The following is a 17383-nucleotide window of genomic DNA, read 5'->3' as shown; positions in this document are numbered from 1 at the left end:
CAGCTTTAGCATCAGTCCTTCCAAAGAACACCCAGGACTGATCTCCTTTAATGAACTGGTTGGATCTCCTTGCAGTCCAAGGGACTCTCAAGAGTCTTCTTCAATACCACAGTTTAAAAGAATCAATTCTTCAGCTCTTAGTCATTTTTTCACATTGTCTCCCCCTTCTTAGAAAGTTATTATATATATCTAATTCCTCTTGAAGAAAATTATAGTAAAATGGAAACTATCATGAGGTCTACAATAATTTATATTTTCTTAAAGCCTCTGTACCTTATTGAGACAAGTGATGAAATTTGAAAAAGGTTGGTGGATAAGATAGTAGCAGGGCATCCATGTTAAATTTCTTGATTTCAGAAACTGTACTCTGTTTATAAAAGAGAATGAATGTCCTTGCTCTTAGGAAATATTCACTGAAGTACTTAGAGGTAAAGGGGACTGATACGTGTAACTTACTTTAAAATGGCAGATAAGTAGGACGTAGAAAGCCAGCAAGCAAAAACAATATAGAGAGATATAGACAGAGAAAAAGAGAATGACAAATCAAATGGGGCAAAACATAAACAACTGGTGAATCTGAGCTTTCTTTACACTATTCTTATAATGTTTTGTAACTTTGAAATTATATCAAAATGTTCAGTTGCTAGCGGGAAAAACTTTTAATCTACAATGATATAATATATAATAATTATTGGTTTGTCAGTAGATTGTCAGTAACTCTATAAACATTATCAGCAATCATCAATAAGTATTGAGACTTGTTCTCTTTTTCCCAAATGATAAGGAAGAGTGGACAGTGCCACAACCTTTTCCCTGAAACATGAATGCAGAGCTGGGTTTGCTGTTTCCAGTGACTTCACCTACAGAAATTTCTCTTTGCCTTTGGTAGAATAATCTGGTCCACATTTATCCATATTCATCAAGTGCTACAGTGGAAATCAAATACTAACCAAAGCCTTTGTCCAAAAGCTAAGCTGAAATAAGACATGATTGCTTTTGATGTCTTAAACACGAAACTCTTTGATTGAAAATAGTTAAATATTCAATGATGAGGCATTTCTGTCTTGTATTTTCAGAATGGCTTCCCTTCTGAGCAAATTTAGGATAAAATTTGCAGACATCCATGTCATTGGTGACATCAACGTTAAGCCAAACAAAGAAAGGTATGGAATATTTAACCAGATGCAGTTTATCCATGGTAAACTCTCCCCTCTTTTGTGTTGATTATTAGAAGGTTAAAATGTTACAGGTTTACTGCTGTGACTTCCTGATAGGATGACATAAAAGGGGATTTTAAATAATCATGACACAGAGCTATCAGGTTCTAACGGAAGGAAAAGTTTTTAAGGTGAAGATGAGCTTGAGAAGAACAACTGTGGAAACATCGTTTAGTTAGCATTTTAGAATTGCCTTTCGCGTTATGCTTTCTATGGTGGTAACAGTAGCAGGAAGCATAGGCTCAGAAAATTCTGACCTGAGCAGTCAGGGTAAGTTTACATTATTTAAAGTTACTGGTGGGGCATTCTGAATGGGAAGCCTATGAGAGCCCCCAAAGGGGATTTCTTTTTTTTTTTTTTTTCCAAAGGGGATTTCTAAAACTATCTGAAGCCTGGCAAGGAAAGGTATTGGTTCCAAAATTTTAAAATGAAAAAAAAAATTGAAATAATTGTTTAAATGCCTTCAAAACAGCATCACTTTAACCTCATTAATTTTTAAATTTGTGAAGTCCATGGTATTTGAAAACAATTTGTAGGTTAGATCTTCACAGGAGTTCCCAGAGGTATAAGAAGATTGTCTGGAAATTACAACAGATCATAAATTAAAATATTTAGAGCAATGACTTCACAATTATAAAATATTTTCAATTGTTTACAGTTCAAAATCATGTTTAGTGTTGCATCTGTATGCAGTTTAGTACATTTGATTTGGTGTGGCATGGTTCCCCAAGGATGGAAACAGGAGATACAAAGGTCTCAGTATGGCATAGGTCCTTGCTAGACTCAGACCTCTTCTCATTCCTGTTGATCACCATTTCTCCTTCCTCCTGTAGTTCTTGATGAGTTGCAACTCCACATTCCTCAAACCTTCTTGCTCTATCCTTCTTCTGATTCACTGTTATCCCAGATGAACTTAGTAACTAACTGAAAATTATCCAGATTTAAGATGCATTCTTATTGACAAAATGGCAACCTTGAACCTCATGTCATTTGAGGGTATTCATGATTCCTCTAAGGCTATGCGTCAGTTAAAACAGCTTTACAAAATGTCTTAACTGAAATAAGAAAGCTAGGATTGACAGGGCTGACCTGGATTATTATGATGTAATATTTCCTTATATCATAAATACCACTAATGCCTTTCATTCCTATATTTCTACAGTTATAAAGTTAAGAAAAATTAAGAACAGATTTATCATTCTCCTTGGTAAATGGAATTAAGATTTTTATATGAACTAAGTTGTCATGCAGTAACCTCTGGTAGCCTTGCACATTTCATTTGAAGAATTTTAACTCCTAAGTCATTGCCCCTTGGCACTTGCAGGGATGTGATCAAACAGGCTCATCTGATAGCTCTAATTGGAGGAAACACATTCTCTTCTATAACACAGCAGGTACAATGATTCCCCAGTATGTGCCACTTAGCACCAGACCACAGCCTGCCAGCTCTCTGCCAATACAGGACCGTTTACTGTTGTCTAGAGCATAGTTGAGGAGGAGAAGCGGGCAACAGAAGATGAGATGCTTAGACAGCATCACCAACATGAGTTTGAGCAAACTCTGGAGATAATGAAGGACAGGGAAGCCTGACGTGCTGCAGTCCATGGGGGTCACAAAGAATCAGACGTGACTTAGCAACTGAACGACAACGAGAGTGTAGTCACAGTGTCCCCTACTGAACTGGGATTCTCTATAAGCCCTGGCTCAATGCTGGCCACAGATCAGTCAGTCACCTGCTTCTTGTAACTGAATTCTTCTTGCTGGTATTTGTCTTAGCAGCAGCTAAGGACTGTCTGCGCTTGCTGATTAATTTGTTTCTATATCCTTTGCCTCTTTACCCATCAATATGATTTTTTCTACCCAAGTCCCTGTATCCTTCCCTCTGTTTTGTACTAGTCTCTGCCCAGCAGCCATGGTCACCTGTATACCCATCCTTTCTGTTCTATCACGGAGGATGTTGCTGCATCTCTAACCATGCCTCTTCCTTCTTTGAGTGTCCATCACAGCCTAGATGCGCTTCATCTTCGTACCCCTGACCTTTGTTCCATGGTTTCCTCTTCTCAAGGAGAAAACTCTATGCACGGTCATAAGAAACAAAGGACCAAGGCATTTGTACTTTTGTCCTGGTCTCTAAATTTGACTTTAGACACCATTCTGACTTGGTGTTGATTACATATGCTCTGCATCCTACAATGAAGAGATCTATTTCCCTTTCTCAGGAAAAAAAAAATTAATTCATTTTCACAGTTCTGGAGATTTTCTCTGTGATATATCAAGGTGTTGAGGAAGATGCAAGGAAAAAGAACATTCTTAGCAGAATAACTGTAGTTAATGTATCCTGATGTGAAGACAGAAGGTGACCAAGAAGAGGTGTGCTAGAAGTACCATCCTTCTCTTTTCAGTTTCAGCTGTAACTGATGCCATGTTACTTCATAAAACAGCCACATGTCTGATGCTGGCGATGCCTTTTCCAGTATTTGAAGATAAGTTTTAGAACAGAGACTGGTCATTCAGTAAATCTCACAAATGGCCACTTCCCTGGTGACTCAGATGGTAAAGAATCCATCTGCAATTTAGGAGACGCAGGTTCCACCCCTGGGTAGGTAAGATCCCCTGGAGAAAGGAATGGATACCCACTCCAGTATTCTTGCCTGGAGAACTCCATGGCCAGAGGAGCCTGGCAAGTACAGTTGATGGCGTTGCAAAGAATCGGACATGACTGAGTGACTAACACTTTCACACTTGACCACACCTGGAATCTTTGTGATAATTTTTAAAAGGCAAATCCTCGGAGTGGTTTAATAAGAGAAACAGAACTCTTCAGTGGCCTGATGCAACCCCAGGCCCAGGGCCCAAACCTTACAACACTGGCTCAACTTCAGCTTTCACAGGGGCCTTATGGCTAGACAGCCCTGGTCTACCATTAACAACCATCTCCTGATTGCTGTTCTTCCTTGATCACTCATTTTCACACAATGTTAGCAATAGTTCACCATCAATGATTTCCATGTTGGAGGCTAATGTTAAATGTCCTTCAGCTGCTTTTAATAGAGCTTTCAACTACTCATAAAACATGAGTAAATCTTGATGGAAACATTCTATCATAGAAACGTTATCTATAAATACAGTAGAGTAAGGGTGAAAGGGAGGAAAAAGTTAAGTTAATGAGAAAACAATTGGGCAGGGGAAACTGAAAAGCTCTTGTGGCTAAATTCTTTTTTATTGTATAGACTAAATTAAAAGTCATAGGCCAAAAAGACAGCAATCATTAAACAGAAATCAAAGAGAAACTGGAAGCAATTAACTAGATAATTTAGTTTAAATATGCTAGTGTGATCACAAAAACAACAAATACATTAATGTTTGAGAAGAAATTTTATATGAATTTTAGGGGAAATTTTTATGCAGTTTAACCTTGTTATTATGAGGAACAAGGATGGGAAAGGCAGGAAAGCTGTAAGTTAATTTTTTTAATTGAATTCATTCTCAAGTGAGTCTGAGTGAACTCCAGGAGTTGGTGATGGACAGGGAGGCCTGGCATGCTGCAATTCATGGGGTCGCAAAGAGTCGGACACGACCGAGTGACTGGACTGAACTGAACTGAGCTGAATACTTAAACTATTCTAGAATCAATTTTAAGATATAATAAGAATGATCATGGGCTTCCCTAGTTTCTCAGTGGTAAAGAATCCACCTGCCAATGGAGGAGGTGCAAGAGACTCAGGTTTGATCCCTGGGTCAAGAAGATCCCCTGGAGAAGGAAATGGCAACCCACTCCAGTATTCTTGCCTGGGAAATCCTATGGACAGAGGAGCCTGGCAGGCTACAGTCAAATACAACTTAGCAACTAAATAACAACTGTAACAATAAGAATGAGCAGATTTAATAGAGACTCAAAATAGAAATCTAAAAAGACCTTTGGACCACCAAGCTATGAGCCACTCATTGCAGTCAGTGAAATGCTAGATCAAGCTTGCCTGGCTTATGTGCCCAACTTAGCCAATCTGACTGGCAAAAGGGATAGAATTGTGCTGACTGGCTGATATTGAGGATAGAGTCATTCTCATCCAAACTACAATGGAGAAACGTAGTATGGATGCCTGGGGGGACAAGCAAACAATCTTTATTCCACTTTCCATTTCTTAGGAAACTATTTTTGAAGTGGTCTTTCCAAAAAGCACCTGGAGTGAGAGGCAAATAAAACTCTTATCCCTGATCAAAATAACTGTATGTAAAGCTTAAACAGAGAAACCGTCAACTGCTAACCTCAGTCCCATGGTTGTTGAGTAAAATGAATGTCTTGCTTGTACAGGGCACTGCATACTTTTCAGAGCATGGCCATCCAAATCATCCTACTAACACTCGCATCAGTATCACACCAGCTCTGAGCAGCCATTGTTACCCCTGTTATAGGCTAGGTTATCCAGGTCAAGGAGGACAATGGAAGAACTGGAGCAAGAACCCAGGCTCTTCTCTCCTAGACCAGCACCTCTGCACTGATGACCACCAAGGTCTCTAAAAGCACAGCACTGTTGGGAGAAATAGCAGATAAAAAACATGGTTGAAACAATAATTGGGCATATCAGTCTTATTCTTTCCTACTCGTTGTCTACCATTCTGAATAAGTCAAAGCATCAGAAATCTACTGCATTAAGTATCTCTTCAATCTGTTAACAGCAGCACACTGGTGGGAACAAACTACTCCTTAGTAATCTCTGTACTTCCATCTGCAAGTCCTAAATCAGGAAAACTGATGAGACCACTGAAATCATTGTGCTAAGTCACCTTACTTCCCTGGTGGCTCAGAGGTTAAAGCGTCTGCCCAGAATGCAGGAGACCTGGGTTCGATCCCTGGGTTGGGAAGATCCCCTGGAGAAGGAAATGGCACCCCACTCCAGTACTCTTGCCTGGAGAATCCCATGGACAGAGAAGCCTGGTAGGCTACAGTCCATGGGGTCGCAAAGAGTCGGACACGACTGAGCGACTTCACTTTCACTTTCACTTAAGTCACTTTAGTCATGTCTGACTCTTTGTGACCCTGTGGATTGGAGCCCTCCAGGCTCCTCTGTCCATGGGATTCTCCAGGCAAGAATATTGGAGTGGGTTGCCATGCTCTCCACCAGGGGATCTTCCCAACCCAGGGAATCAAACCCACGTCTGTTACATCTCTGCATTGGCAGGTAGATTCTTTACCACTTGCACCATCTGGGAAACTGAAATCATTGCTTCATGCTTTAATTCCTTAACCTAAAAGCACATTAATTCTAATTATCACTCATTCCAAAGTTATTAAGTTTTAAGTAAGCCACGATATATAAAACCAAAGAAAACTATTTATATTTGAGATCATCTTATAGTAGCATAGGGAAGACAACTACTCCTATAAATTATGTTTTGTTTTGTGCTATCATTTAAAAATAAATCTTATGAGATTCTTATGATAGACAAGAATGAGATTTTTCAGCAATTTTTAAAATGTTCTAAGTTCTGAGGTACTGCTCCTAATTTTCTAGTCAATGATTTTTTCTTAATTGCTCTAAAATGGCCTCAGATTTTAAAATGTTATTGATTTTTGTTCTTTCCTCTAATGTGCACCTGAACAATAGCCATTTGAACATCTCAGGCAGCAACATCAGACAGCAGGAGGACAAAGGCAGCATTATTTACAGCAAACATTCAGATTGTTCTATAGCCATTAAACTCACTCACTTACTATTCTCCGACCTACCCACAGCCTCCTGCCATAAGGTGGGAGCTGCCATGTGGGCTAAAGGTGAGGAGGGCAACCCTATCTAACTCTCAGGGATGCTGGTTCATCTCCTACATTAATTCATGAACATCTCCCATAGAACCTGTAAATAAGCAAATGGAAACTCATTTATGGGCTAAAGTGTCTATGTTAAAACTGTGCCTTTGACTATACTATGTAGAACGTGTAATTGCAGAGTAATTACCATCTATGTGTTTGTGTGTTTATATTGAGGATTTATTAATAATACCTAGTAGGCTATCAAGGCCTCATACCCCTTAAGGTCTTTCCTTGGGTAGGGAAGCACTATGATAGCCATGGTTTTACTCACAGTCTCCTGCAAAGATAATTCTTAGAAGATTTGCATGACATTCAGCTCTGATTCTGCAGCCAGCGTACCCAGTCACACCTGGAGTATCTGTGAAATAATGAGTTAGTTTCCCACTGTGAGGCCTCTTTTATAATTCCAATTTCAGCTGGAAAGTCTTTGAAGAAATGATTGAACCATATTGTCTCCATGAAAGCTGCAAAGATTTAACAACTGCTGAGAAATTAAAGAGAGAAACTCCGTGGAAAATTACAGATGCAGAACTGGAGGCAGTCAAGGAAAAGGTAAGGACTTTTCTTTCTTAATCTTTACTTTGCTATCTAACTAGCTGAAAAAGAAAACAGTGGTTGATTTAAAGATCAAGAAGTAATGTATCTATTATAGAATTTCACTTATTCGAGATCTAGGGTTTCTGCATATTTCAAGTCCTTTTTGAATCATATTAGTGAATGTGAGGATTTAGAAAACTGCTTTCATTTTTTAGTATAAAATCAAGTGTTTTAAGTTGAAAACAGGCTGTTGATACATATTGCAAAGTCTTCTTTCCAATTTAATTTTATAGAAAAGGAGACAGACCCATCAGACTAAAATAATTTCAGTCAATACATATGCAAAGTAAATATAGATTGCTCACAGTTTGACACAATAAAAAGAATTTTAACCTGATATAGCTATAAAAACTTACATAGGGATCTGAGAAAATCTGTAACTGGAACACTGAATATGCAAGTTGGATCTGGAACGTCTTGTAGGATGGATGTGAAATGGTGAGCTTTTCTAGAGAACACAATAAGACGGGAGTTACCTGCATCTGGCTTGAACTGAATGAAGTTGCAACAGTGAGGATGATGAAGAGGGCAAGGACATAAGAATAAGGCAGAAGAATTAACATCTGAATTGGATTAGACATTCAAAGAAAAGGACCTCAAGAAGCTCTAAATTACAAAATTTAAATAAGCCATATTAGGAGCTGAAGTTGGAACAGATTAGAGCAGGAGATATTAAAAACCTTTCAAATTTAGTAGAAAAAATACTGAGCTAAGAATCATAAACTCTGTGTGACAAAGTGCCCAGCTCTAACAAAAGCTTTTCATATAATTGAACAAATCACTTATCTAAGCTTTGGCTTCTGAACCGGTGAAATGTGATAATAAATATTACTCTCATAACTACAAAATAGTTAATGTAGTTATTTTTCCAAATGAGTCTTTTGGTGACTCTTTCATTGAAACCAGTCTCCTGTGCTGGTAAAAATCAAAGAGTTTAAAGAAAGATTAGACTAGGGTATAATCTGTGTGTTTAGCATACCAAATTAGTATCAAGATTAGGTTAGGTTTCTTCCACAGCAAACCTGTTCCCAGCACTGGCCATTCTCATCTTTTTACTGTTATCCATGTTGCTTGCTTGTTTTTTCTTTCTAGAATTTAATAAGCCACTATACCTCAATGGGGCTTCCCAGGTGGCTCAGTGGCAAAGAATGCACCTGCCAAAGCAGGAGACATAGGTTCAATCCCTGGGTCGGGAAGATCCCTTGGAGAAGGAAATGGCAACCCACTCCAGAATTCTTGCCTGGGAAATCCCATGAACAGCGGAGCCTGGCATGCTGCAGTCCATGGGGTCACAAAGAGTTGGACATGACTTAGCAACTTACAACATAACACAGTGGTCTTATTCTTTATATTTCTAATATTTTCCACAAGTTTCTAAAACACTAAGTTTCCAAACCTGAATGAAAAGGTTTTTTTTTTTTTTTTTTTTTAAATGAGGCTTTCCTACTTGTCTCTAATTAGAGGAAAAAGATAAATTCTCATTCATAATTCTGAGAAACCACCCTCAACAAAATCTGAATGTTGTCCACAGAGTTACCGCCAAGTTCGACTGAACGAACTCTTACAGGAGCACTCAAGAGCTGCTAATCTCATAGTCCTGTAAGTATCATTGCAGACATTTAAGACTGTTACAGAGAAATCTCAGGTACATGGGTTAATCAATATAAAAGCCCAAAACTATTCGGGTGGAAAAGTTAAATTTGGAACATGTGGGAAAATAAATACCACCCTAAGACAATGGGGCCCACGGGCTTTAGAGGGCTCCATATGGACTTTACTCCAGACATGCTCCACCCAAAGGGCCAGGACACACGACACCTAGAACCCTTATTCCCTGTCTAGACCTCTGTCTAGGAATCTGACCCTGGAATTCCCTGCCAATTAAGCCCCAAGTTGGTCAAGGTTCACAGGCCCCTTCCCTGGATAGCTGCTCCTGAGATGTGGAGTCCATGGCATGTTCTCAAGGCTCCTTACCATGTGGGAAGAGGCCAGGGCAGGAGAAAAAAGAGTGGGCTTTTCCATTTCCACTCTTTGTCCTCCACCCCACAAATATTAGGGGCATACCTGCTGGAAATAAGAATGCTTATCTAAAGATTCATTGCTAAACAAGAAAACCAGCAATTTCACATTTATATCTCATGATCTAACTCCTAGGTACAAGGGTATGTCTTCAAGCAAGGTCTACACTGGAAGACCATTCATCTAAGAGATAGACTGGTCTCCTGAGTTGGGTGATAGAGCCCAAATAGCTATTTCTCCCAAATATAATAAGAGCTCTAAAATATTAGCAAAAATCCTTCCCCCACCCCTAGAAAAACGGGGAGAGGTATTGGTTGATCACATTTTTTATTTAAAGAGTGAAAATCTATTTATGCTTTGCCTCTATTCTAATGGGCTTCCCTAGTGGCTCAGATGGTAAAGAATCTGCCTGCAATGCAGGAGACCCAGGTTTGATCCCTGGGTCGGGACTATCCCCTGGAGAAGGGAATGGCAGCCCACTCCAGTGTTCTTGCCTGAAGAATTCCATGGACAGAGGAGCCTGGCAGGCCTCAGTCCACAGGGTGGCAAAGAGTCAGACATGACTGAGCCACTAACACTTTTACTTTTTTTCACACTTTCTATTCTATTACAATGTCCAGGCCTATTTTTCTGGTTTGTAAATATTTGTATTATCTGAGAAACATCTCAGTTTAACATCTATATTCAAAATAATTTCAGTGCTTTCATTTTGTGGAGGAGGCATATATAAGGTTTAGGCTACTTGTTATTATATAGCTCAGATAGCTAATGATGTTATGTTGGTACTAATTGTCATGTTTGTTCTTTATTTTTCTTGCATGCTGTCAGGAGCCTTCCAGTGGCAAGAAAAGGATCTATATCAGATTGGTTGTACATGGCTTGGTTGGAAATCCTCACGAAGAACCTCCCTCCTGTCTTACTAGTTAGAGGAAATCACAAAAATGTCCTGACATTTTACTCTTAAAAGATCTTTATCCTTAAAGATAAAGGATTAGAACACAGTATGAATAATTAGGAAACAAGTTCCAGTACTTTATGTTGTAAATGTGATCTGTGGATATTCAAACCTAGAAGACTATCCTATAGGCTTCCAAGTAAATTTTGCCATTTTTAAATTATTACTTAATGGGAACTATTTTTTTAATCAGTTTAAGGGGGTGTCAAAGCCAATGCTACCCCTAGAAAAACATCTTGTCAATGTTATTTAAAAACATGAAAATTAAGCAAACATATGCTGCCTTATTACGCCCGTGAAAACTCAACTTATTGTAAGCTTTTCCAGGCACACCTAATCTTTTATTTGCTTCTAGGGCCTGGTAGTGGCCTCAGCCCCACAGCAGTTTCTCATTAAATGCTTATTGACAGGCTGGTATAGTAACCATGGGTGGTTATCAAAGGAAAAGACCAACTGGGCAGGAAACATGATTATACTTGGCCTTCTGAGAAGCTTACACTCACAAAGAAGATTTGAAAATCAATAACTAAAAACTTTAAGAGGTAACCTGAGTCTCCACAATGTTTAAAACACTTACCTAAGTAAGGTTATTTAATACAACAGATTATATACTGAGAGTGATCTGAGCAATTGCTGACAACATACAGCTTCAATTTGGGGCTGACTGAAAAATATATTAGCTGAAAGAGGAAGCAAAATATATTCTGATTAAATATGCAATATATTCTGTTCTTAATATATAAATTTTAATTGCTTTCCCTACTAAATATTTAGACATTTTATTATTTTGAATATTTTCTTCTAATTAAGTGGTTAGCATAGATGAAGTCTTCATAGATGTCTAATTGGAAACCCAATATCACACATTTTCAAACTGTTATAAAGAAATATATCCTGAATCATATTTTTAGTTACTTTATATAATGATTGTAGAGAGTTAAAAGATAATTAAAATTTGATGTAGAAAAATTTGCAAATTTGGAATATATAAGTATTGATTTTTTTTAATTTGTTAGTATTCATACAATACTTAATCATATTAAAAACTACCAAAATTTTTTTCTGATGGATGCGTTGATTATTTTTCCCTGACATATTGTGACTGTTTATTGTAACTGATAAAAAATAGAAGGGGGAAAAAGTCAACCTGAAATAAAAGCACTCAAATTCGTTTGCTCTGGTCTTGTTTTTTCCTTTCAGTCACTAAAATCACACTGCAGTGGTGTTATCAGATGTGAGCCTGAAAATTTCAATCAGGTGCCTCACTCATTTGCAGGTTGTTTAAAGCTGGGGTTCAAGATTAGGATTTCAAGTCAGACTCGCCTCAGAAGGATGACTAGGAAGGGAAAAGGGAAACGGCAAAGCGTAAGAAGCAGGATATCTGTATTCTGAATCTGACACCTTTGGACTTAACTCAGGCCTGGGTTAACCCTCTCTCTTCAGTCCTCTGTACCTGAAATTCAAATGGCTAGATGCTATCCTGGTGACCAGGACAAGGCACCCAGCTTTTCATCTGGGCCCTGACACTTCTCAGAAACACTTGAGAGGGTCTCTGGAAACAGTGAGAAGTCATGTGACTCCTATAACAGGAAATTCCGGCTCTAGTTTCTTGGAGAAGCTGTTGCATGTTAGGTCCCCTAAGAAACAGAAAGTTAGCATGGAGCGTGTTTATTAAGGAGTCCGTTTGGAAGGAGGAGGAGAAAGCAGGAAGGGTTAGGGAAAGGTGAGCTGAAATGCAGTCCCAAGGACAGCCTCAGTGACCCCACAGGGAGCTCTGGAGACAGAGGTTCATTCAGAGTAGTCCCAAGGAGGTCTGAGAGGGCCAGACCTTTATACTCCCACATACATCAGTCATATACATCAGTCACTGAAGGTGGGTGGCCTAGGAAGGGGTATGAATCTGGACGTGGCAAGTCTCTGCAGCTGAACCATCCCAAAGGGCTGGACAGTTGAAGGCTGTCTGCTGACAGCACTCCCAGATGCTGAGGCAATAAGGCCTTTATTAAACAGGGTCTGGGTGGGGCATCACCATGCCAACTGCAGGGGTCAAATAAAGTAGTGATTAAAAAAAAAACACTCAGATTGGCCTAAGTTCAAATCTGTCTCACCATTTATTAGTTTTATTACCTTAAATTAGTTATTTAATTTTTTGAAGGTTATTGATGAGATGGTGACTGAAGGGATAACAAAGGAGAAATTAACCAAGGAGGAGTACATGGACTGAGAGAAAAAGGGATAGGTGATCCTGAGGACAAGAGCAGGGAAACAGGTTAGGGCAGCAGAAAATTGAAAAGATAGGAGTATGTCAGCTGCCAGTGGGTTTCTGTAGCCCTCAGTGTCCTGTCCTTGTCCTTTGATTTATCCAACTCTATTTGCCCAACCTCCTACAGTCTCTAAGTTCACAATCGGGCTTCTGAGCAAGAAGGAGAAGGTACACATTCATATTTATTGATGTCCAACTTCCTCCGTCCCCTCATTTTGTACATGTGTCTCATCAGCTTCCCTACACTTTCCTCACAATGACTTTTCAAAATCTTCACCACTTTTTCAGTTGATGACCCTGCCACCATCCTACAACACAGCCAGATACCCATAGATATAAAACTTTCTTATATAAAGAGGAACATACTAGGAGCATTGTCTTACAATGTCTTCCCTTAATACTCAAGTTTAGAATTCTTTCAATGGAAGGTTTTAAAAAAGATTATAGATTCCTGAGGGCAATCATAAGCCTACTAAATTAGAATCTATAGGAGAGGGACCAAGGAATCTGTATATTTTGATGATCCACGAGATTTTGGAACTCCTGCTTTAGGCAGACTTCTTTCTTACTGTGACGTGACTCCCACTACAGGCTGATGCCTCCAAACTTATATTTCTTTACTTTTTGAAAAAGATTTTTTATATGGACCACTTTTAAAGTCTTTATTGAATTTGTTGCAATATTGCTTCTGTTTTATGTTTTTTTTTTTTTTTTTTTGGCTATGAGGTGGGGATCTTAGCTCCCTGACCAGGGATAGAATCCACACCTCCTGCATTGGAAGGCAAACTCTTAAGCACTGGACCACCAAGGAAGACCTCTAAATATATATCTCTAACTCAGATCTTCCCTAAGTCTCAGATCCAAATATCCAGTCACTAATTTGCATGGTATTTCTCTTTGTATTTGGGTGGGGCAAAAAGTTTGTTTGGGTTTTTCCATAACATGGAAAAACTCAAATGATCTTTTTGGCCAGCCCAGTAAACCTGCACTCTAAGTGCAGAATGACCAGATTTCTGTTAAACCCAACAAAACAAAAGACACAACTAGAGCAAAGGTGTCTGTTTCTCTTTCTCCATCGGCTCGCAGAGCCTCTCTGAAATGACCAAAGAAACACACAAATAGGAAAGTTCTGCATCATAGCAGGAAACCAAGAAAGGAAGCCATGTACATTATACATTTTTAGAAACACAAGCAAGCTTGAGTTTATATGAGATGAGATCGATGGAAGCTAGAAAAGGTCAGCTTGCAACCAATGCTCCTGAGAAAAACTCAGTATCACAGGAAATAATTGCAAGAGACCCTGGGAGGATTCCACTAACCCCTGCCTGCAGTTTGCATGTGAAGAGGTAAGAAGCTGAAGGTAGGAGAGAGAAAGTGCAGCACTGGGATGAATACTAAGAAGGGCTATTGGGAGAAGCCACAAGGTGTATCCAGTAAGCACTCACAGCAGACATGGGTGTTGCAGGAGAGAATCTCATAGGTGACCTTGAAAGGCACCAGAAAGATATGTGCCAGCCATAGAGCCTGAGCCAGAGACAAAATCAGCCCTCAGTGCACAATTTCTCGTAACAGAGAAGAAAACTCAGATGGGTAATCCTGTCCTTGGGTCTCACTGTTGTTAGGATGCTGGGCTGCTAAACTGGCACTGCAAGATGCTGGCAATGAGACGTTTGCTGCTGCTGCTAAGTCGCTTCAGTTGTGTCTGACTTTGTGCGACCCCATAGACGGCAGCCCAGCAGGCTCCCCCGTCCCTGGGATTCTCCAGGCAAGAACACTGGAGTGGGTTGCCATTTCCTTCTCCAAAGCATGAAAGTGCAAAGTGAAAAGTCGAGTCGCTCAGTTGTGTCCGACTCTTCGCGACTTCATGGACTGCAGTCTACCAGGCTCCTCCATCATGGGATTTTCCAGGCAAGAGTACTGGAGTGGGTTGCCATTGCCTTCTCCAATGAGACCTTTAGCTAAAGTTAAATAGAAGGATTGTAACGATAATCAGGTGGTGAGGTGGAGGTCACTGTGTCCATCACAGAAGATCGGCACATCTGCTTGTTGTCAGACTGAGCATCTACAGGCTCCTTGCTGCCTCCCACAGTTCACCTGGAGCCAGTCCACCTAGATATTTCCATTTTCTTCTGCAGAGATGCTGGGGACACACTGACATAAGGATGAAATCTGTCTGGATTCCCAAGTGGAGAACAGGAGAAATTCCTCTTTGGGTGTGACTCAGATGTCCCAGTTGCTGACAGATCAGGGTATCTCCATGAGTTGCAGTAAGAGTCAAGAGGTCAAACCAAGAGGGCTCAGGCCCAAGCAACTGACACAGGCATTCCCCTGGGGCCAGCAGCTGCCCCAGAGTGTGCCAGCTCTGATCTACAGGTAAAATCTCTCCAGGGAAGGTGTGGGCATCCCTGGTGGCTCAGACGATATAGAATCTGCCTGCAATGCAGGAGACCTGGGTTCGATCCCTGGGTTGGAAAGATCCCCTGGAGGAGAGCATGGCAAATCACTCCAGTATTCTTGCCTGGAAAATTCCATGGACAGAGTAGACTGGAGGGCTACAGTCTATGGTTTCACAAAGAGCTGGACACAACTGAGTGACTTTCACTCACTCAGGTAAGGTATGCTGGTCATTCTTACCTCGTTAGGATTTCTGATGGTGCAAATGACCACCTCTGTCTCCCTTTTTTAATGCAGAAAAAAAATGTTTTCAAAATGAACATACAATATGTTCCTTCATCTTATCTACAACACCATTCTAAACACACTATTTTAGGGCCCTGCTGCTGCTAAGTCACTTCAGTCGTGTCTGACTCTGTGCAACCCCATAGACGGCAGCCCACCAGGCTCCCCCGTCCCTGGGATTCTACAGGCAAGAACACTGGAGTGGGTTGCCATTTCCTTCTCCAATGCATGAAAGTGAAAAGTGAAAGTGAAGTCGCTCAGTCGTGTCCGACTTGTAGTGACCCCATGGACTGCAGCCTACCAGCCTCCTCCATCCATGGGATTTTCCAGGCAAGAGTACTGGAGTGGGTTGCCATCGCCTTCTCCGATTTTAGGGCCCATTAAGGAATAAAAATCTCTGCTGTTTAAACTATTATATAATATTCTATCACTTAGCATTTTGTTATATTGAGATATAATTTTTAGGCTTATGCAGGTATAGAATTTTAAGTCATATATCGTTCCTATGCATACAAAAAAAGGGGAAAGATAAGTGAAATAAATTTAGTTCCACTTCAGGGTCCCACTCTTCTCTTCACCTGTCCACTCAGTTTATGTCTGTTTCTCCACAGAACAGGAGGAGGACTAATGACTCAGTATTTCTCACAGGGGAAGATCGATGGACACTATTTTCTCATTGGCATTAATAATTTTGATAATTCTGGGTTCTAGTACAGTTTTCTAATAGCTTAAATTTGTCTCCTAACAGAATTTAAAACATTGTGTGTAAATCCTGATGCATTAAAGAACGTAAAAAGAGGGAAAAAATAGTCCCAAAATGTCAGAAAAAAATTATCATTAAAAAAAGAAATCATGTTATAGAAGACAAACATACAAGAAATAAACAGAAAACACAAATGTGTACATCTTTTTTAACAGACTCTCAAATTTACTAATAAAACAAAATTAAACAGTATTCTATCTGCTAGCATAATATTCTAAATTATATATCAAAAAAGGTTAAAAACAAAAGAATAAATAAAGATATATAGAGACATTGAAACAAAAAGAATAGAGTTGATAATCTTAATTTCAAAGTTTAAGATTAAAAGAATTAGGGAGGACAAGAGAGCATCATTTTTTATATTTATAAAAGATATACAGTCACAATATAGCTATGATAAAATGGAACTTTATGTAAATATAATAATATATCATATTGACATAAATAATATAAGAATTGCTGAATATGAGGAGAGTCACTACAAAAGCCAATTTTCTTAGGAAACACCTCACCTATATCACTACCTTTGACAGATCAAGTATAGAAGAATTCAAACTACATTTTTTAAAAATGGATTTAATAGGTACATAATGCTCACTCACAAAGACTACACTGTCTTTTAGAAATCTATAGAATGTTTATAAAAACAAATTACATATTAGATAACTCAGTTAATTCTAAAATGTAGAAATAGGAAATATTGCACTTTTATCACAATAAATAAAACTAATCATATATACAAATATATAAACAACATGAAAAACCTTACTGCAAAAATAAATTTCTAATTATTTCAGGTCAAAAAAGAAAGAAATAGGGCTTTCCTCGTGGCTCAGTGGTCAAAAATCCACTTGCCAATGCAGGAGAGACAGGTTCAATCCCTGGTCTGGGAAAATCCCACATGCTGTGGCGCAGCTAAGCCTGCGCCCACAGCCACTGGGCCTGTGCCCTAGAGACTACTGAAGCCTGCGCCCACAGCCACTGGGCCTGTGCCCTAGAGACTTCTGAAGCCTGCGCGCCCAGAGCCTGTGCTTCACAAGAGAAGCCACGACAGGTAGAAGCCCAAGCACCACAGCTAGAA

At 39.5% G+C, this 17383-nt stretch overlaps 1 protein-coding gene across 5 annotated transcripts in view; it reads left to right on the top strand.

Annotated features, from left to right (window-relative positions):
- Positions 1-11770, top strand: part of SLC12A1 (solute carrier family 12 member 1) — an 88041-nt gene extending 76271 nt beyond the window's left edge. For all 5 annotated transcript variants that reach the window (XM_027554077.1, XM_027554078.1, XM_027554079.1 and 2 more), the window contains 4 exons: positions 1077-1163; positions 7443-7578; positions 9155-9222; positions 10471-11770. In XM_027554077.1, coding sequence (XP_027409878.1) covers positions 1077-1163; positions 7443-7578; positions 9155-9222; positions 10471-10606 — 427 coding nt within the window. In that variant the 3' untranslated portion in view covers positions 10607-11770. The remainder of the gene's footprint in view (positions 1-1076; positions 1164-7442; positions 7579-9154; positions 9223-10470) is intronic.
- The last annotated feature ends 5613 nt before the right edge of the window (positions 11771-17383 follow it).

Source organism: Bos indicus x Bos taurus, chromosome 10 (assembly GCF_003369695.1).
Source record: "Bos indicus x Bos taurus breed Angus x Brahman F1 hybrid chromosome 10, Bos_hybrid_MaternalHap_v2.0, whole genome shotgun sequence".
NCBI lineage: Eukaryota > Metazoa > Chordata > Mammalia > Artiodactyla > Bovidae > Bos > Bos indicus x Bos taurus.
The sequence above is the reverse complement of the archived record's forward strand: the minus strand, read 5'-3'. Positions and strand labels throughout refer to the sequence as shown.